At 31.2% G+C, this 23351-nt stretch overlaps 1 protein-coding gene and 1 long non-coding RNA gene across 2 annotated transcripts; both read left to right on the top strand.

Annotated features, from left to right (window-relative positions):
* The first annotated feature begins 397 nt into the window (after positions 1-397).
* On the top strand, positions 398-1163 carry LOC123268351. Its single transcript, XR_006510215.1, has 4 exons — positions 398-648; positions 729-797; positions 853-933; positions 1013-1163. It is a non-coding gene; the product is annotated as an uncharacterized LOC123268351 (long non-coding RNA).
* Positions 1164-6920: 5757 nt separating this feature from the next.
* On the top strand, positions 6921-10003 carry LOC123268343. The gene is made up of 4 exons (XM_044733327.1): positions 6921-7167; positions 9001-9439; positions 9543-9767; positions 9865-10003. The coding sequence occupies exons 1-4, from the start codon at positions 6979-6981 to the stop codon at positions 9912-9914; spliced, it is 903 nt and encodes a 300-aa protein (XP_044589262.1). The 5' UTR covers positions 6921-6978; the 3' UTR covers positions 9915-10003.
* Positions 10004-23351: the final 13348 nt, after the last annotated feature.

The following is a 23351-nucleotide window of genomic DNA, read 5'->3' as shown; positions in this document are numbered from 1 at the left end:
TAAACATTTATTGCCATCATTTTGTCGAAATTCTTCTAAAAATAATTGTAAATCACTTGGAAGATTCTCAACTTCACTATTATCAGCAATATCGAATAATTTGTTCAATTGATTAACGAAATTTTCCACTTTGTGCTTTTGATTGTCCGAGAGATTCTTAAGAGATTTTCGTTTCTTAATGTCTTTGTAATCGTCATAAAACTTCTCAAATTTCCGAATACTATTTCGTTTCAGTGTCGTGGGAATTCTAATTTTATCGCACATAGCCTCTAATTCATCGATAGCTTCAGTAGTACTGATACGTATAGTCAATTTTAACGTCAAATGTTTATACATAAATAAATTAATAACGTCACGATAAGTAGGTAATTTATAACAATTAAATTCTTTAATGTTCCAGACATTTCAAAGCTGATGATATTTGTCAATCAAAAATTTTTGGAGTTGTTAAATCTTCTATAAAACGTAATGCAGTTCCTACACTTTATTTAACAAATCCACTCAGTATTGATAAAACTAGTAAATTACCACCAAACACGCCGCTATCGGAAGTATTTGATGAGAATGGAGTCAGCAATCAATCGTCATCATGTTTTTCTGAGAATAATATTGTCAACCAATATAATGTACTCAATACTTTGCAAAAAAGTAAAATAATAAGATTTATGTATAAACATAGAAGGATAGTAACAAAAAAAATATTTATATATTATTGTTATTATTTGTAGGTCCAAAAAAATGTTTTGAAGTAGACAATACTGAATGTCAAACCTCAAATAATAGTAGCATTAATTTTGGTAAGTTTAATGGAAAAATTTAATTTTTTAATATTGTTAAATATTTTAATTCCAGGAGCCTCTAGTAACCAATCTGATTTAAATGAATTTATAGAAAATGCAAAATCAAATCCTATCAGCGAAGACGAAAATACTGGTGAGAATAAATATTATATTCTATTGTTAATATTTTTCAAATATTTTTCTAATTAATACTGTTTTATTCTTATTTAAAGTTCCACATGAAATTGATTCCCCAAATCAATTTCGAAAGCGTAAATTTTACGAGCCTCGTCATGTTAGTGAAATTTCAATATCAGATTTTGCGACGCCTAAAAGGAGTAAAAGAACCCTTTCTTTAATAAAAGAGACTGATAAAAAAAAAAATCGAATAAAATAAAGCAGCTACAGAGGCAAACGAGGAACCTCGAGAAAAAAATTTCATCTTTGCAAGATTTAATAAATCATCTTAAGGAAAACCGTATGTTAACTGATGAGAGTAGTGATGCTCTAATGGTATAGTATATTCTAACTAATATAAATTGTATAATTATAAAATTGTAAATATTTTACACAAATGTTATGGATCACGAATTTAACTAATAATTTAGTTTATTGATGTTTTATGATAATAAGGTATTTATCATCAAATATTTGTAGCAATTGTACATATTTACTTTATTTTTCTTTTCTCAGCGGATTTCGGTATAAAAATTTTAACTAATATTAAATATTTCGCTTATCAATATTTACAAATTAAGTTTGTTTTATTTTAAATGGAAAGATGGCGAAATGAAAAAAAAAAATGTCAAATTTTTAGATCGATAATTTTCTTCTTGTTAAAGATGGAAGAGGATACACACCGCAAGTCCGTTCTTTTGCATTATCTTTACATTTTTATTCGCCTAAGGCTTACAGATACGTTCGAGAAAAGTTCAATAACAATTTACCATCTGTATCAACTATAAAATCTTGGTACAGAGTAGTGGATGGATCTCCTGGGTTTACAGATGAATCTTTTAAAGCTATTGAATTGCGATGTGCAGAGAAGAGCGGTATAGTTAATTTGGTTCTGGATGAAATGTCAATAAAAGAAGAAATAATTTATGATAAAAAAGAATTTCATGGAGGCATAAGCTTCGGGACAGTACAAAATTCAGATTCTGCTTACTCTGATAATGACAACCCTATTACAGCAAAAAATGCATTAGTTTTAATGGCAGTTTCGATGAACGAAAATTGGAAAATCCCAATTGGTTATTTTTTGGTTAGATCATTGAATAGTGAAGAGCGGGCAAGTATCTTGAGATTGGCATTTGAGCTACTACACAAAGCTAATTGCAAAGTTTATTCATTAACATTTGACGGAGCAGCTTCAAATATAAGCATGTGCAATTCTTTAGGTGCTAATTTGAACTTCGGGCCCAATTTTAAGCCTAACTTTACTAATCCGGCGACATCAGAAAAATGTTATATATTTTATGATTTCTGTCATATGATTAAACTAATACGAAATACTTTTGGAGATCACAAAATAATCAAAACTGTTGATAATGAATCTATTTTGTGGTCATACATTGAGAAATTGTATGACCTACAATGCAAAGAAGGCTTGAGAGTAGCTAATAAGTTAACCAAAAAACACGTTAATTATCAAAATAATAAAATGAACGTAAAATTAGCCATACAAACACTTAGCGAAAGTGTGTCAAAAGCTTTAAAGTTTTTACAAATAATTGATGATCCAGAAATCCAAAAGGACTTCGAAGGTAGTTCTGAAACAGCTTTATTTTGCTTAAATTTTAACAATATTGGTGATATGTTAAATTGTAAAAATAAATTTTCTAAGGGTGAATTCAATACCCCTTTGAATGATGAAACTTATCTGAAAATGAAAGACCATGCTTTAAAATTTGAAAATTATATTATTAATTTATGTAATGACAAGGGAACACCTTTAATTTATACTAAACGAAAAACTGGCTTTATTGGGATGATTATAGCTCTAAGGAATATATTTCCTCTTTATGATCAATTAAAAAAAGAAGGAATGACTTATTTATTGACATATAAGCTGTCTCAAGATTACATTGAAACATTTTTTAGCGCTATCAGAAGTCGTGGAGGTTTCAATAATAATCCTAATGTTTTACAATTTAAAAATGCGTATAAGCGTTTGTTAGTAAGGCATGAATTGAAACAATTCGAAAATGGTAATTGCGCCTTTGACAATGTAGACATTTTACACGTATCATCAAAGACAAGAAATTGTTACGACCAAATTGGACATGCAGATTTGCTTCAAAACACTGAAAATCCCGATATTTCGGATCACGATTATATTCGTTATTACTGGGATTTATCTCCATTTGTTGAAAATATTGTTCTATATATAGCGGGTTATGTTTCACACAGAGTCTCTAAAATAATATTCTGTCCTGTTTGCAAAAATCAATTAATTTCGGATGAATCAAGTGAATCTATGCCTCTTTTATCTCTTATCAAAAATAGAGGACCATTTAAAATACCATCGAAAGATGTTATTAGTATTTGTAAGACTTCAGAAAAAATAATTATACAACGTTCTCATGAATTACTGAACAAAAATATAAAAACTATTGTTACAAATGAATTATGTCGAAAAATAGGACTAATGTTTGATAATAAAGAAATGAACGATCATGTTTTACTTTAAAATTTTTCTGATAATCATCGTTATCAGTTATGTAAATGGATTATTGAAGTATATTTAAACTCAAGATTTTTTTATGAAGCCAAAAAATTATCAGTTAAAGATAATTATGTTCGGCAAAAATATAATAGACTCATTTTATTTTATAACCAATAAGAAATTAACAAACTGCATGCTAATTTTTGTGTAAAATAAACTTGTATCAGTTAAACGATTAGTTACATTTTTTTATTTTATTATATTTCACTAATATTTTCACGTCCAAGTACTTAAGATATAATTTAAAATTTTTTACAAGCATTTCCAAGAAACAAAAATAGTTTGAGTGAGGTTTATTTTTTTTTTAATTTCAAAAATACTTCTTCTTTTTAATAAAATTATTCTTTTAAATTCTCCTAAACAGTAAAAAAATAATTGTTCAGTATTATTTTGTATTTTAAAATAAATTTACATTGAATTAAAAAAAAAAATTTTATAATAACATTCCTGTTTTGAATAACCCGCTGCTTTCCCCTTTGCGCACAAAAGAATGCGCAGAACCGAGCTGGAACCTCAGAGGACAGAGAAAGTGTTATTCTTCTGTCTTTCTTAGTCGGAACAGCTTCCACTTATAGAAACTGTCCATTAGGAGTATTACATATATGAATTTCTTACGTTTTCCGGTATAAAAATGGCTGTAAATTCATTAAATATTGGTTGGATAACTTTTTTTTTATAAGTCAGTCCTTTTTTTCTTCCTACTTTTGGCGGTTTGCTCGAAAAATTAAAAAAAAATATATTTTTTTCAAAAACTGTACTTTACACTGTACGTTACACAAAAAAACTCTGAAGCTATTTTGAAGAACGTGAAATTCCCCACAAGGTACATCAAACCGATTTGCAATATTGTAAAAGCCGGGTAAGCATTAGAAATTTGAAAAAAAAAAAAAAAAAATTTTTTTACATGCATTTTAAATGGTAAAACTTTAAATTTTTATTGTAATTACGGTTTTTGAAATACCGTAAATTTTCGGTATTAATGCATTTTCTGTAAATTTACCGTTATAATTCTGAAATAATACGGTATTTCTGTGGTCATTTTGGCCAGTTTTTTTACTATACGGAGCATTCCATGCGAAATGGGAAAATGACTAAGATTTTAAAATTTCTCTAGTTAATTCTAATTTAGTCTTACTTGATTATTAAAAGTCTATATTTTACGAATTTGTAAAGAAAATTTTTTTTAATCAATAAGAAAATCGATTTTTCTCTCCTAGTAACTTTTCAGTCGTACTAAATGGTATCCGGGCCAAATGCTGTTTAAGTCGGTAACACGTTTTTTAAATCATCTTATCAATTCCAGCTAGTGATTCATTGTATTTAAGAAGAAGAATTAAATAAAGAAAATAATTTTGTTTGATTCAAACGAAAAGATACGTTAGTTTTTGTATAATTCGTATTTGAACATAAGCTCATCACATGTCCCACCAGTCACGCAAAAAGATAGAAAAGTGGTTTTCCCAACCTCAAATCTGAATTGTTCAATTTTTTTTCTTTGTAGAAGTAACAATAAACATGTTAAAAATGATTTAAACTTCTTATAATTATCAAAAAATCCAAAATATAGTTTTGAAGATCATTTAAAATATGTCCCACCAGTCACATGTGACTGGTGGGACACTGGCTTCTAGTCAATGCATGATAAAATTTAGTTAAAGTACTGAAATTTATAGCTTTATTTCTCTTAGTGATCTTCAGTTAAATGATGAAATTTTTTTTTTTTAACCGAAATAATCACTAATTTGGCGATATTTCTCGCCGAATTTTCTCGCAAGCTATCTTCCCAATTATCCTGTTACGCCCATACAAAGTTTGGAAATCGGCCCTAGACTGGGCCATTGCTGGGCCAAGAATGTCGATTAATGGCACAGTAATGGCAATTTTCAATGGCCAATAAACGGCTTACAGTTGGCATGATAACCACGGCCCATCAATGGTATTAAACTATTGGGCCATTGATGGCAACCAGCAATGGGCCAGACATAATTTGAATTATCGGCCCATTGATGGCAACCAGCAATGGGCCAGACATCATTTGAACTATCGGCCCATTAACGGCAAACAGTAATGCGCCAAATATTTTTTCTACTATCGGTCTACTAATTTCAAGCTGTTCTGCGCCAATTATGATTTTAATCGTTTGTCCGTCAATCGCTGATTGCTGTAATAACAGTTATTATTATAATTAATCACTTACACTTTATATTTCACTTTGAAATTATTATTATTATTGCTTCATTATTTTTATAAGGATTATTTTGTATTAATAATTTTAATGTTAATTTTAATATTAATTTTATATGTTATAATTAATAATTATAATTATATTAATATTAATTATTTTAATAATAATGTTATTGTAATATTATTATATTAAATAGATTATAAAGATAAGGATCTTTGTTTTCGACCCTGTTTTCGATCTCCTTGCCCTGACAACCACCGGCCAACTTTTCCGGCAAAATTTTTGCAATCTTCACAGTCACCAAGTTTCTCTTTTACTACATCTGCAATAAAAAAATAAATAAATAATTCGATATATTAAAAAACACAATTATATAAAAATCATTTTCATACCTTCCATACAATTTCCAAATGTTTCTGTTGTGCTAAAATTAAGTTTTCCCACGCCTTTTATTCTTTTCCCAGTACCAGAGTAATTTTTTTTCAACATTTTTGGTTATCAGTGCAGATGCCATTTTACAAATGCATCCTTTCGCTGTTTTTTCGCCAAAAATTTTGATCCGGAAAAATGCAAGCTGGAAATAATTATAATAGTTTATAATAATTTTCTCCCAATATTTAAATCATTTTCACTAGAACAAAAGCTTGAATCAATTTTATAAACCTTTTGTCTTTGTACATTTTTTAAATGATTGTATGTTTTATTTTGTAAAATATTTGCAATTGTTAGGTACCTGTTATTTTTAATATAACTATCAGTATTAAAATTATTTTTCTTTATACCTCGGTCGAAAGTACGCAAATTTTGCACCTTTTTAAAGCAGAAAGTTCAACATTCGTGCATTGGTAAAGCTGCATATTCACACTCTGTAACAGCGGGAGCAAATATTATTTCATTATCCCGACTGACATTAGTCATTTGTTACTATGTTTTGTTTACGCTGGTTATTTACGATTGATGACAGTAAGATACAGTGTTTGATAGTGACGGGTGTAAAATAGATAAAATTTATTTATTTAAAGTATCATTGAAAAAAAAAAATGATCTCAACTGACGAATCTGCAGACGAAGAGGAGATAGTGAGAAATTTCGATAATGAAGCGAAACTAATTATCCAATCAGATACATTGCCAAAAAAGTCCGCTGATCGGTATAAATTAGTTTATGAAAATTATAAAAATTGGCAATTAACTAATCAAGGCTCTCTATAAAGTTCAGAAGAAACAAATTTAGTCGTATATTTTAAAGACTTGAGTAAAAAACTTAAACCTTCCACTTTATGGAGCATGTGGTCGATGCTGAAAAAAACACTGTATACACAAGAGGATATTGATATTACTAAATTTTATAATTTAAAAAGCCTAATCAAAAATAATTCTAAAGGTTTTAAGCCGAAAAAATCGTTGACCCTTAAGTGGGATGAAATTTCAAGATTTATGAAAACAGCTCCAGATAACAATCATTTTGTTTCAAAGGTTAGTATTTATAATAATTTTTATCAATTTTTTTTTTATTATTATTAAACAGCTCCAGATAACAATCATTTTGTTTCAAAGGTTAGTATTTATAATAATTTTTATCAATTTTTTTTTTATTAATTTATATGTTAATTTTTCGAATACTTCAAGGTTACCCTTGCAACCTTCAACTCATTCTGGAAATACTCTGAATTCAGAGTCAGAGTAGAAACAGACTGAATTCAGAGTATTTTCAGAGTGGTTATGTAACCTTTTTTTAGAGTAAAATCAGAGTGGTTTCAGACTTGATTCAGAGTAGATCAGAGTGAATTCAGAATGAATCCAGAGTGAATTCAGAATGAATCCAGAGTGAATTCAGAATGAATCCAGAGTGAATTCAGAATGAATCCAGAGTGAATTTAGAATGAAACTATTAAATAATCAGAATAAGCACGAAAATTCTTTAGAGTGAATCAAAAGTATCCTCAAAATAGAACTAGAGTTTTTTCGAAGTAAACCCACAATACTTTTGATTGAGTCTTACACAGATTCATAACATATCTTTAGAGTGTAATTTGTGTGGATGTAAACCAAGTCCTCGGTGAATACGTAATTTTTCTGAAATAGAAATTTAGGTAATATGATAGTATTTTCTGTATAAAAATTTAGTATCACAATGTTTGTTCGCGATGAACTACTTAACTACAAAATCGATAGATAGATATTATCTCAATTTTTAGATTATTTGTATCTTTTTGTTTTAAATTATTTGTTCGTTATAGGTTAACGAGTAATAATTATCTATAAGTTCTATAATTTTCTAACAGATAGAACACAGTTTTTCGATATCCTGGTTAGACGAGGTTTCTACAGATAAAGCTAAATCAAAACTCCAATCGTTTTATTTATACTCCTAATTATGTATTAAAAACATACATGCATACATACATATTTACAAATGATGTTATCAAATCTATGAATCAATCAGTAATTATAAAAAAAAAAAAAAATTGTATCTAATCCCGAAGAGCAAATGAAAATCTCCATCAATATGTTGGAATGACTGGTTTTGAAAAATGTCACACTAAGGGGTTTTTTTTTTCTAATAATTTCGAGATTTTTCAATCAGTCGATTTTGTACTGCCAACAATACTTTTCGATCTTTAAGATAATGTTTAAAATTACCCAAAAAAATGCAATTTAGAAAGTGAAAAATTGGAACCACAAATTTTTAAAACCGCATTTATACCGAGACATAATATTTCAAGAGCTCAAATTAAGTAGGGAATTGCAGGACCCTCCGTTGTATGAGATGGTTATCTCATTGAAAAAGTGAATACTTTTTATTTTTTAAATAAATATACGAAATTTTACCGTTAATTTTCCAAAGAACCATAAATTCTACTTCGAATTTATGACAAGAGTAGAGAAAATATTTTTTCTTTTCATACAATCGTTAAAATAGAGCAAAAATAATATTTAAGCGTTCACTAGTCTCATTTTAGAATAAGCCGAAATTTCGTCTAGATTCACTGTAACAATATTTTGGATTCACGCTGGTGTAACTCCGAAAAAACTATGCATCTATCCATAAAATATCATAAATTTATTCTGAATCGATTTATAATTTACTCTGACTTCACTCTGAAAACAATTCGGAGTAACCTGCCTAAATTTTATGGTTTCACTAAAAAAACTATGAAAATACTATGAATTCGTTCTGATTTAACTTCAAAAATATTCTGAAAAAAGGAAACAATTTAACTCTGAAATTACTCAAGAATCATCGAGGTTACAGAATAATTTCTAAATAATTCCAGAGTGTTTTCAGAATGATTGTAAAACCGCAAGGGTATACTGATATTTGGAGTTTGTGGAGCTCTGAGATGTGACGAGATCAGCAAACTTAAAGTGCAAGATGTCGAAGATCGTGGTAAAAAGTTCCTGGTTTCTATCAATGAGACAAAAAATGATGTCCCTCGCCAGTTTGTCATCGGAGAACCCTTTTACAATAGAGTCAAGCAATATATTGAAAAGAGAGCCAAAGAATCATTCACCGACAGATTTTTCATCAAATATCAGAATGGAAAATTTTACCAACAAGTAATCGGCAGAAACAAAATTGGGGAGACACCGCGCGCTATAGCTTCACATTTGAACTTACCTAATCCCAAATTATACACCGGACATTGTTTCCGAAGAACTGGCGCAACTCTGTTGTCTGACTCGGGTGCTAATGAGACAATGTTAAAACAACTCGGAGGTTGGAAGTCTACAGCAATCGCTCTAGGTTACTTTTTATTTATTTAATTACAAAATTTTATTTAAAAATCTAAATAACACCCTTTTTTTTAAATGCAAATTTTATTTATAAATAATTCGTTAATCAACAGCGTATGTGGAAAATTCAATGAAGAATCGGGAAAAAATATATGAGAATATAACTCATGGATCAGAATTCTCTCGAACTAATCATCAATCATCGAGATCAACTGATCCACCACCATCTACATCAACTGATCCACAACCAACTAAACCATATACATTAACAAGTTCATCAACAAACATCATTGAAGCTGAAGTGATAATTCCAATGAATGATAAGACATCTCCAGATGGTGAAATGGAATGCGATCACTTCTCTGATGGTTTTGAGATTAACGAGGAGGAGTTACTTGAAATCGATAAACTAGAACAACCTAAATTTAATTGCAGATCACCTACACCTGTTTTCACAACAGCTAACAACAAAAAAATACTTGTAATGCACAATAACCGATCAACAAAACCTACGCACTTTTTGAAAAAACCACCAGTTACAGTTTTCTCAGAAAAATCAGAGAATACGCCACCAGGAAAACAAATCGAAGCTATTGGAAGTGGAACCCAGCATCATTTAAATAAACAAAAATCAAAATGTCTTTCTGTTGATGAAAATCCACCTAATTTATTTCAAAACTGCGTATTTCATGGCGATATAATAAATAATTTTTATTATACTTGTAACCATGGCGAAAATGAGAAAAAAAATGTACGCAGTAGCAAAAATTCAATTTAATTATTATTAATTATTGTTAATTTTCAGTTAAAATGCTCTTTTTTTTATTTTTATATTTGTTGAATTCCAGAAATTTCAATTTTATTTAAGCTAAAAACGTTTCAAATAAAATGTTGGTCAATTATCTACATTGATTTTTTTATTTGATGCCTGCCCCCCCGACCAGCAGCACTCGCTTCGCTCGTGCCGCAAATGTCGGGGGCAGGCATCAATTTTTTCTCAATCCAATACATTATAATATTTACGTACTTTCGACCGGCTATAAAGAAAAATAGTATACACCACACGGGCAGAAGTTTGAGAGCTCTGAACTGAGCGCCATGATGCCCTCGGCTACGCCTCGGGCATCATGGCGCGCAGTGCAGAAATCTCAAACTTTCTGCCCTGGTAGTGTAATATACTATTTTTTAATTTACTTACTTTTTTTACTTTATTAGTTCATTCAATAAACCAAGTTTTACTTTCACACTTAATAATAATGGATATAATAAAGATAATAATTATTATAATAAAAATTATTTATTACATTTATTATAATAGTAAATATTTAAACAAACAAATTTAAATACGTATGAACCGGTCAGTCACGATGTCACAAATAAACTGAAATAAGAAATACACACACACACACACACACGCACTTACACATACATGATACGCGTGGCGCTGCTTTATTGTTTTCTGTAGCTAGGCATAGTACCCGACTATCGGTCTAATATAGTGACTCACACACATACGTTGACTAAGAAAAACTTGGTGCACGTGGATTTGGTCTTTAACAAAGCTTGTGTCGTTTATGGTAACTCAGGATGTCCTTCTTCTCTTAGTAGTAATAAAAGTTCAGCAATTACATTTAATTGAAGACTGTTTAAATTTTTTAAGGCCCACTGTCGAAGTTTTTCTTGAAAACTTTTATTTGAACCAGTTTTATCTTCGATGTCATCACTGTTGTCATCACTTTCATTATTTTTGTCGCTTAATTTATTACTTGTATCATTCTCATCATTATCAATATCATTGTCACAACTAATATCAGAATGAATGCAAATGTCATCACTATTTATATTAGAGTGATTTATTTGGGACGGCTATGTATTTTTTCCGCTCCATTAACATATGGTTCTATGTAAAGTAAAAAAAAAATTTCTTTAAGGTTTATTCCGTAATTATAATTTTATTGTTTTCTTTTAAAATTGAAGTTTTTTTTAATTAAAACGTATTGGAAATGAAGAATTATTTGTGTGTTCTACAATTTAGCAGCCTTTGACACTACTGCAATGGATCAAGGCGTAGCTTAAGATAATAACAGACACCTTGAAAGGACTTATTATCGCCTATCAATATCAACTGATATATTTTGGTATTTTCACGCTATCAAACTTAAACTTTTACTAAATAATCTTATTTTTCGCGTATTTAATGGAATACAGTAAAAAATTTTATGTCATTGCGTCAAAATTCATCGTTAAAAATCATCGTTTTGGCATGGAAAATTAAAAAGTTCATACTTATATAAGTCGAAATTTTTGATCAAAGGTGTACATTTAAAATTTATAAGGGGATAGAAACTGATACGTCATACAGAACAAATTAATTTTAAAAATAGAACTGCAGTCTATAGTTCAATAAAATTTTTCTTCCAGACTTAAAATATCATTTAAGAGGGCAAATCATTCATGAACAGTTCTTGTCAGCTGATATATGGAGTTTTAATCCTTATCTATTTTAGGCTAGATCAGACATGATCAGACATGGACAGGTCTGATCAGGTCTGAGCGTATTTAACGCTTCAGACATGAACAGGCATGGACAGGTCTGATCAGGTCTGAGCATATATAATGCTTCAGACATGAACAGGCTTGATCAGATCTGATCAGGTCTGAGCGTATTTAATGCTTCAGACATTAACAGACAAGAGCAGGCATGAACAGGCTTAATCAGGTCTGATCAGGTCTGAGCGTATTCAACACCAGACATGAGCAGACATGAACAGGTATGGACAGGTCTGATCAGGTCTGAGCGTATTTAACGGTTCAGACATGAACGGGCTTGATTAGGTCTGAGCGTGTTGAATGCTTCATACATGAACAGGCATGAACAGTCATGAGCAGGCATGAACAGGCTTGATCAGGTTTTATCAGGTCTGAGCGTATTTAACACCAGACATGAACAGGCATGGACAGGTCTGATCAGGTCTGAGCGTATTTAACGGTTCAGACATGAACAGGCATGGACAGGTCTGATCAGGCCTAATTTCAGGCCTGATCATACATGAACAGGTCTGATCAGGTCAGATTTCAGGCCTGATCAGATATGAACAGATCTGATCAGTCCTGATCATTTTTTCCCGGGATAAGACATGTAAATGAAATAAATGTGCTCTGAGAACTGAGAAACAGATTTTTGGCGCATGCGTAAAGACGTATGGATTTGATTATCGGCCGATGAACGGCTGTTGATCGCATGCTATTTTTATTTACGATTGAATGGCTAATGACAGTTTGTCAGATATGGGCCATTAAAAATTGCCAACGCTTGGCCGACCGTTCGTCGACTAACATCCCAGTGAACACATGACTTCAATATGACGTCATTTATAAGTCATAGGAATGTCACAATATTTTACGTAAATATGACGTAAAATTGACCTGTCTTGTAATCCAATTATGATGTAAAAATATATGATATATTTTTGACATCATACTGATGTAAGTTTATTACTTCTCTATGATGTAACGGAAATGAGTTAGATATTACGTACAACTGACATAATATATAAACTACAATATTACGTAACATTAATGCCATCATTGTATGTCATAACGACGTAAGTTTAACATCATGCGTTTACATCAGTGACAAGTCATGGCTGTACGTAATCTTGACGTAAGTTTAACATCATGCGTTTATATCAGTGACAAGTCACGGTTGTACGTAATCTTGACGTAAGATTAATATCATGTGTTTACATCAGTGACAAGTCACGGTCTTACGTAATACCGATACCATCTGTGAGTCATTATTTAACATCAATAATTTGTCACAATTGTACATAATACTGACGTAATTTGAAAGTCATTTTCTAAATCAGTGACAAACGATTATTTTCCATAATATTGATAAAATTTGGGGGATGTATTTTTTTAATATTATCGATTGATCAAAATTTATCAAATATAAAACTTCTTCAATAAGATGTCTAATTTACAATTAATCGCTAAATATTAGTGAAAATTGGTTTAAAATTTAGTAAGAATCAGAAAGAGGTAAACAGCTGATTTAAGCTGGTACCTTGTAAATTTAAGTCCGCTCTTAATAACAAAAATTTATAATTTATAATATTAATGAATATATCTAACATATTAGCAAATAACATACAAAATATTTTTCATTTACGTTTTTAAGAAAATAACATACAAATTAAATACATGTGGGATATAAATTTTATATCTTTGATTGTATGTTTCCATACACTGCAGAAAAAAATCTTGACTCAAAGGTAAATTTCTTTGGACTAAGAATATATTAGAGATGACTGAAAATTTCGTGAATGAAGTCAAAATATCTTGACACTAAAACACTTCTTGCTCCAATATAACTTCAGCCTCCGTCAAAATTTTCTTGGTGCAAGAAATACTTTTTCGTTGCATATGTTTCTCACTTATATTTTTTCCATGAATTTAGGTACTTTTATCCATTGTAAAAATATTTTCGACTTCATTCAGTATAAATGATTTGGTGTGAAACTGATAACAAAATACCGAGTTCAATTTATGTGGCATGAACTCTAAATTTTTAAACCGTCAAGCGAGTAAACATATAATTTCTTATGATTTCGCGTCAAGAAATTAAATGTCAGTCATTTAAATATTGCACTATTACTTGAAAAATAATTTTCTGACATTAGTGCTGCTACTTATGAAACATTGTATTTGAAATAATTCAAACAGTTCCATGATTGTTATTGACGAGACTAATAGTATTTTACACAGTAAAAAATTTTGCGTCATTGCATCAAAAACTTTAGTGTTAAAATTTTTGTGTTAAATATTTAACTTTTTAAGTGTAAATTTAATATTTATTAAAATTAAAAATTTTTTACTGTGTACATCAAGTTTCATAATGTTGTTAGTATGTTAAATTAAAAAATTCAAATTTCGAAAAAAATTGAAATTAAAAAGAAATATAGATTAAAAAAATGGTATACTTAAAAGAGTTGAAATTAAAAAAAAAAAAATCTAAATTTTGTAAATTGAAATTTTGAAGAAGAAAAATCCAAATGAAAAATACTAAATTTTAGGAAAAAATAAAATAAAAAAAAATTTGAGTCTTGAGAAATCAATAAGTATTAAAAAATATTCAAATGGCACGGGTACATCGTTTACTCTGAAAAAATTTCACTCTGTGAAAGTTCTCTGTGTCCGCAGAGAGTCTAAAGTTCTCTGCGTCCGCTTTTAGACGAAAATTTTTGAAAGTGTAAGATTCAATCAATTCTTATGAAAATTTATAAATTGCCTATTCATTACCACAAGTTTCACTAGAGAGCCTTTTATAAGAGTTTTTACAAAGTTTTATAGAACTTTATAAAATTTCATGAGTTTAATGAAATTTTATAAAATTGTATAAATTATTAGACTTGAATTTTATACAATTCCAGCTCTTAAAATACATTTAATCTCAGAAAAAATTATGAAATAAGCATTTTTCGTCATGTAAGGCTTATCACATAAGTTATTTACTTCGTAACATGAACCGTTACTTGGACAAGTGAGCAGCGTTCCAGACTTCGATACGCGAGGACCCAAGTTCGAGCCCAGCATATTTCAGGATTTTTCCATCAAGTATCAACATATAACTAGTGTTTCAAACTTTGTAATAAGTCCACAACACTATAATTAATTTCAAAATTGCCATCTATTTATTTTTGAGAAATTTTTTTTTAATATTTTTTCTGAGGTACAATTCTTACATCACTTACATCACTTTTACGTCATAATGACATCATTATCATGATATAGACATCACAGGTATGTCATATTGACGTCATAAATGTCATTGAGACATAATACTGACGTCATGACTACGTCATATTTTTACGTCAGAATCTTACGTCAAGAAGTGTGAAATAATGAGTCATATATGACTCATTCGTGACTTATATCTTACGTAAATCCTGACATAGCCCAATGTCATTTTGACGTCACATTGACGTAAACGTGTTTACTGGGATCGGCCGATGTTTGGCTTTGTCGCCATCAACGGCAACTGTGTATGGGTGGTGTCCGTGTGGCTGTATGTGTGTGTGTGTGTGTGTGTGTGTGTGTGTGTGTGTGTGTGTGTGTGTGTGTGTGTATGTATGTAAACCTCCTATAACTTTTGAACGGCTCAGCCGATCGGATCGAAATAGGTGGCGATCCAAAGAGTGTCATTGTCATTAAATTTCGTGAAAATTTAAATCGATTCGGTTCGCTAGATTTTGAGAAATCTCAAAATTAAAATTTTCAAAAAATCGTTTTTTTGGAATAACTTCTAAACGGCTTGACCGATCAATTCCAAAAACTAATTTGCTCTTAAATTTGAAAAACTACGTTGATTGCCACCAGCTCCGTCAAAATCGGTTGATTCGTTCGAGAGTTATCGAAAACGAAAAATTTCGAAAAAAGTGTTTTTTTTACATAATTTCGACATTTATTTTTGGATCGTATTTGATGAAATAAAATAACCGTTAGAGCCCAAAAAACCACGTCGATCGCCACCAATAACGTGAAAATCGGTTGATTGGTTCGTGAGTTATCATTGTCGAAAAAATTCGGAAAGCGTGAATTTTTGAAATTTCTCTAAAATTTTCGGTTCGATCAGTTTGTGTTCAAATGTATATCATAGAATTTGAAAAACTGCGTGGAATACTGCCAACCGTGTGAAAATCTGTTCATTCATTCAGAAGTTATTGCGGTTTGAAAATCCAAAAAATACTGTTTTATTAAACTTCTATCCGCTTTTTGAGCTCGAAGAGCTCAAAAGCTTAGAACAGCTAACAAAGCATACAAACGCTATTTTTTTAAACGTCATAAGTGCAATTTGAAGCGCTTAGATATGGAATTAGCGGGAAGTTGCAGGGATGGCCTTTAGGGTCAACCGTTTTCCAGATTTTTTTTTTTTTTTAATCAATTACACAATTAATTCTTTTCTTAAAAAATGCGTGAGCGTTATGAGGCGTGCACTTTTGGATTTTCCAAACTTTTTTTTTATTCAATTGTTTAACAAATGCAATGATTGTTTTACTATTCATTATCACAAAGTGGAATTATTGATAATAATAAAATTAATATGTCACACAACTTGAAAAAGTGATAGTTACATAAAAAAGTAATTACTCGTATTAAAGTAATTAGTCGTATTATTTATTTATTTATTAATTACCACTAGACATTTAATTCAATATATGAGCTTTTATATTTTGTGTAAAATGAAATTTAACTTAATATTTCTATTTCAATAAAAGCTTTGATTGTTTATCACTGTGACCCTTCATTGTTATTTATTATTCCTTGAATATTTTTTAACCCTAGACTGGTCAACAAGCGCGACCTAACGACTTTGTTCAAGTGATGAGGGATTTGCTGCAATGCTTTTAGAGCGTGTAGTGTTGCCAGTTCATACACGTTTGACAGGCAGAGACTAGAGGTATTTTCGGCAATGCCGCAAAAAACTACTTACGACTGTGGTCAAGCGATGAGGAAAGCCCCGCGAATTTTTTTCAGCAATTTAACGTTTTCGAAGATGTTTGAAAAAATTATTAATTTATTCTAAAATGTTCAAGGAACAAAGTCAAATTTTTTTGAATAATTTTAGTGAATATTAAAGATGTAATAAAAAAAACATAATTGAGTACGGCGTCACGCTCATACGTTGACCAGTCTAGGGTTAAAATTCCAAATACATGCGATCACGTCTTTTAGTCCAAGATCAATATTGAAGTAAAGGAAAGACCCGATAAATTTCTTACGAGATTATGAAACTTAGTTGTAAGATGATCATCTTACCAACTCGAGTTTTATCATATTAACAAATAAACTATCAGCTGATCCATGTAGGAAACTAATAATTGATGTTAATATGTTGATTCCAAATAATTAAATTAAATTTTAAACTTGTAATGGAGTGTATCCTGTTGCAGCTACAAAACTAGGCCTGTAGTAGCAACAGGCTACAGGCTTAACCTGTAGCTGCTATAGGAACACGCTACAGGCCTAAGACCCGTATCAGCTACAGTTTTTTTTTAGTGTAGTAAACATAACAATTGATCATTTATTATTATAATTATTATTATGCTTTACTTGTACACCTCTCGGTTTTTACAAAGCTGATTCCTCTTTTTCTCCTAGCTCTACGCTTTTTCTATCTCTCATATTGGACCTCAGCATGTCCCTCCCGACACTTCATTTTTATTTAATTTTTGCGGCTGTGGACCGACTTGTGCTTTCTGTACCGTATTTACCCTGAACCTCACCTCTCAGGCTGTTGGAACAGAACCATGGGGAAATCACAGAGAAAACCCATGATAGTACAGTTGGAGCTGGGCTAAGTCTACAGTGATTGATAAGAAACTCTTCTTTATCGACCACTGGAGCATTAGACCCCTCTCCTAGTGTGCAGAGATCCCTCGTGCTAGCCAACACCGACTAGAGTGGTCACCCATCCAAGTTGTTGCTTAACTGGGTGATCGCCCAAGTCATACGTGTGTCGCCCGGCTATCTCTGCCACTTTCAGAGGTTGGCAGCAACGTAACGCACATATTTTTCTATTTATAATCACTGAAAAATATTGGTACGTGCCGGGATCGAACCCCGGTCCCACACCTTCGAAATGCGGGTACCGAGCTGATCAGGCTACTTCCAGCCTAATTGATCATTTATTATTAAAAAATCATAAATTGATTTTGCTTATCTTCGAACTAGTCCAAGATAATTATCCAAACAGTAAATACATCAAGAAAACTTTTGCAGAACTTTTTTATTGTAATTAATTTAAAAATTTGGTTTTCAACAAATTATAATAGTGAAAATAAAGAGAATTTTTTATCAAATGAAATCTATCTTCCATTTCGGGTCAGGCCGAATGACATTTATTTTGTGTATGAAAGATTTGTACCCACCCGAAGACCGATATATGAACGAAAATATACTGACACTCTTTATTTAAATAAATAGAATCATATGCATTATTCTATATGTTTTTCATTTTTCAAAACTTGAGCTGGTCTTAGTTTGTTTGATTTCCAAGTCACATTAAATAACTATTTCATCATATTACCGCATTATTATACTCAAATGATTTCGTAATCAAACAAGTTAGCTTTAAAAAAGTATTAGCAAATAATTACAATTGCAGTGTATTTAGTTTTTGAAACCACATAATTTCTTCTTGAACATCATTGAAAAAATGGCCTGTTATCTTCATAACATTATTTTGCAATGAATGAAAGCCTTTATAAAATTGCATTTAATAACCTGATATAATTCACTAAGATAATATTTTGATAGAAATCCTTAAGTATGATAATAAGCTGGAAAAAAAATTTTATTGAAATTAAGCTTGAAAAATTTACAACAAACAGCAAGTGCTAATCAATTTTTTTTTTTTAATTGTAAAAATAAAAAATTTTCATCGATAGGTAATTATTCAAAGATAAAAAGAAAGGAAGAACTCATAGTTTCTTAAATATTTATAGAAATGAAAAACAATCTATTTTCACAATTTCTAGTTTTTTTAGGAATGAAAATATATTATAGGATAAAGTTATCATAGCTTCTATTATAACAAGTTTGAGGCATTTGTATTAACTGATAGTAATAAGTATTATTAATCCTGTGGTTTCTTTTAAAATATGATTTCTATATAAACGTCGAAAGCTTGTATAAAGAGAAACATTATGTGATTCCAACATCTATCGAAACAGATTATGCAGTTACTAAAATGGGTAAGTAAATAATCATGGCATTATTATTCGATCGATAATTATTCATGTTTTGATTTTTAGTTGGAGATATTTATAGTAATCACGATTTCCGTTGCACTCCAACGACGCCCTACACGCCAAGCAGGAGCAGGATACAATTATGATCGTCCAAGAGTTCCATTTATGTTACCAACGAATTCTGAAATTCCGCCTCCACCAGCTACATACTTGCCACCTTTTACCTCTGGTAATTAGCTTTATAAAGATAATTCAGTCAATCGTACCTTATACTACAGCAGTCAAGTTATCAAAAGTTTGCTAACTGATAAAAGATAACAGCCCCCACCGAAAAAATAATAGAAGAATAGAAGGGGGAGGAGGCAAAATTGAGTAATCCAAAAATTTCGTAAAAAAATTTTTTTTTTCCTAAAAGCTCTAACCGTTTTCAAAAATAAATTTATACGTCATTTTTTGTAATTCAAGAGACAAAAAATTTTTTTTAGTTAAAAAAAAGTAAAAAATATTTTTTTCTCCGAAATTTTTGACAGTAATTTTTATCGGCATCGTAAATCATAATAAATTTCTTTTCACATCTAACATTTTTGTTTTTTAATTTATAGAGTTTTTAGAGTTATAGCTATGAAAATCAATAATTTGAAAGGAAATCAGAAAATAATTGGCTTCACTCCAGTTTTCGAAAATCAAGTTCTTATCAGATCTCCACATATTGTGGTCCTGGAAAGTAGTTCTGAATATTCTGACGGAAATGTCACCATGTGTGTGTGTGTGTGTGTGTGTGTGTGTGTGTGTATGTGTGTGTGTGTGTGTGTGTGAACGATTTATTCCAAAATCTAATCAGTTCTTACCTAAGAGACGTCGACTGCTGCAAATCGCATCAAAGTCGGTTGATGCTTTGAAAAGAAATTGCAAACGAAACATTTAAAAAGTGTTTTTTTCGAATAATTTTGAAATATCTTTTCGGATCGTTTTTGATGTCATCAGTTAACTATTAGTGCTTAAAAATCTGCGTCAGAAGCCACCAATTTCGTCAGAATCGGTCGATGCGTTCGCGGAATATTTGATTTTAAAAAATTCGAAAAATTTTTTTCGTTTTTTTAACATATTCTTAAAAATTTTGTTGACTATCCACGAGAAGTCGATGCAAAAAAATTTTTTAAAAATGATATCGACGACCGATAAACAGGCTTTCAGACCCGCGAGATAATTTACCTCAGAAAATTTTTTTCTGAATCTCAAAACCAAGAAAGAGATTGCAAAAAATTAACAAATCTTCTCTATCGTTCAATTCCTTAGAATTGGGTGAGAACTATAACTCTAAAAAATTTTTAACCGCAAGAACCAAAAACTAGAATCTTGTCCAAAGTACTCTTTTTTAATTTCCCGCTAAGAAAATCGAAAATTTTCAAAAATCGGGGAGTTATTATTTTAACCCCGTTTTGCAGAAGCCGTGTTTTCATCAGATCTCGATTATTTGAGATAACAGGAAGCTTCCCTGACATGTGTCATAAGTGCAATTTTAAGCACCTAGGTACGGAATTAGCGAGAAGTTGCAGGGATGGCCTTTAAGGTCAACCGTTTTCCTAATTTTTATCTTGCCGCTAAGAAAATCGAAGATTTTCAAAAATCGAGAAGTTATTGTTTTCACCCCGTTTTACGAAAATCGAGTTTTCATCGAATCTCGACGTTTCGAGGTCCTGGGAAGCTTCCCTGACTGTTCCCGCGATGGTGTCTGTCCGTATGTATGTGTGTGTGTGTGTGTGTGTGTGTGTGTGTGTGTGTGTGTGTGTGTGTGTGTGTGTGTGTGTGTGTGTGTGTGTGTGTGTGTGTGTGTGTGTACGGATGTACGTAAATCTCTCGTAACTTTTGAACAGCTTGACCGATTTGATCGCGGTTGATGCCATTCGAAAGGGCTTGACTGAACTTATAGTCCAGTCATTTAAGCTTAAATTAGGTAAGAATCTCGGAATTCGAGATGTTGTGAGATATCGTTGTCGAAAAAGATTGAAAAAAATGTTTTTTTTTCAGAATTTCTATGAAATTTTTAGTCTGACCAGTTCGTGCTCTAAAATTCTTAAAAGAATTTCTTAAAAGAGTTCGGAGAGCTCAAAATAACACGAAAATCATTTTTTTTTAGCTCGAAGAGCTCAAAAGCAAAATAAGTGAAATGTTGAGCACTTAGGTATGGAGTTAGAAGGAAGTTGCAGGGATGGCCTTTAGGGTTAACTGTTTTCCTAATTTTTTTAATTTCTTTTGCTGCCTCAATTTTTTCCAGAATCTGAAAATTTTTGTTATTTATTTCACAAATAACTGAAAAAAATAAGATTCAGCGTAATTTAGCCCCCAACAACTTGGATTTCCTTAAGTGCCCCGTTAGCCTCCTCCCCTTCCCTTAAAATATTTATTAGGGTGGGGCAAAAAAAACTTTTAATTTTTAACTTCCCGCTAAGAAAATCGAAGATTTTCAAAAATCGAGAAGTTATTGGTTTTACCCCGTTTTTCAAAAATCGAGTTTTCATCAGATCTCGACGTTTTGAGGTCCTAGGAAGCTTCCTTGACTACTCCCGCGAGGTTGTCACTATGTCTGTATGTGTGTGTGTGTGTGTGTGTGTGTGTGTGTGTGTGTGTGTGTGTGTGTGTGTGTGTATGTGTGTGTGTGTATGTGTGTGTGTGTGTGTATGTGTGTGTGAAAGTATGCCCTGATAAAAAAAAAGTATTGAGACAAAGAAAAAAGTATTGAAAAGTATTGGTTTTCTAGTCAATCCAATACTTTTCAATACTTTTTTCTTCGTCTCAATACTTTTTTTTATTCAGGGTGTGAACCGCTTATAACTTTTGAACGGCTGATTCGATTTTATCGCGGTTGGCACCATTTGAAAGGATTTGGCTAAGCTTAGATTTTGAGTAGAATTTGGACCGATTCGGATCAGTAGATTTTGAGAAATCTTAAAAAAACTAAGAAAAATTTTTTTTTCAAATGTGGTTTTTTTTAGATAACTTTTAAACGGCTCCACCGATCGATTCCAAAAACTAATCAGCTCTATACAATAAAAAACCACGTCGATCGCCACCAAACTGGTCAAAATCGGTTGATTCGTTCGAGAGATATCGTGAACGAAAGAAAACCGAAAAAAGTGTTTTTTCGGAGTTACTCCGAAATTTTTGATTCGATCAATTAAAGCCTGAAAATCACTTATGAGGATGATAAAACTGCGTCGAATGCCGTCAACCGCGTGAAAATCAGTTGATCCATTTAAAAGTTATTGCGGTTTCAAAATTCCAAAAATAGTGTTCGATGAAACTTCCATCAGACTTTTGAGCTGGGAGGGCTCAAATGCATAGAAATATTATCTCTTTGAACTCAATGAGCTCAAATTATCACATAAATTATATTTTGAGCTAGAAAATCTCAAAAATGTCATGAGTACAATTTTAAGCGCCCAGGTATGAAATTAGCGGGAAGTTTCAGGGATCCCATATAGGAAAGAACAACGGGCCCAGGCTTGGCCCAACTCTGTTAAACTATGGCCCAAGCTTGTAAGCCAGAGTTGGTCCAGCCTTGGTGGAAGTCTGGAATGATAACATGGGGCCACGGTTGGTTGTCATGACTGGGCCAAGCTTGGTTGCCATGGCTGGGCCAAGTTTAGTTGCCAGGGCTCAGCCATAGGTAATTTTCAAAAATTTTTAAAATTTTATTTCTGATGTAGAGCTAACGCAAGTTCAGGCCGCTTAACTCTTAATTTAAACCTAATTTTTGCAAATTAAAGAAATAAAGTGAAATTCGCAACCGTCCTAACCGAGATTCGAACCCGAGCCGCGCGCTTGCCAGACCGATAACTAACCCCTACACCGTACGAGGGATATGTTGAAATACATCTCATGATTCTCATAAACTAAATCTATAAGGTGACGAAGTGTGACGGTTTATTATTTATATAATTTATGATATTTAATATTGTGTTTTGATGAAAATGAACTATTTTTTACAAATGTTTATAAGGTAAAAAAAATGCAAGAGTCAAATTGTTACTTTAGACTTTATAAATCGTTCTCTACCCTGTTGAAAAGCTCCAATAAGATCCCATCAAAAGCGACAAAAGCCACTTAGAAACCAATAAAATTTATGGGTTTCTAAGTGGCTTTTGTCGCTTTTGATGGGATCCTATT

The sequence above is a fragment of the Cotesia glomerata genome, linkage group LG7, assembly GCF_020080835.1.
Source record: "Cotesia glomerata isolate CgM1 linkage group LG7, MPM_Cglom_v2.3, whole genome shotgun sequence".
NCBI lineage: Eukaryota > Metazoa > Arthropoda > Insecta > Hymenoptera > Braconidae > Cotesia > Cotesia glomerata.
The sequence above is the reverse complement of the archived record's forward strand: the minus strand, read 5'-3'. Positions and strand labels throughout refer to the sequence as shown.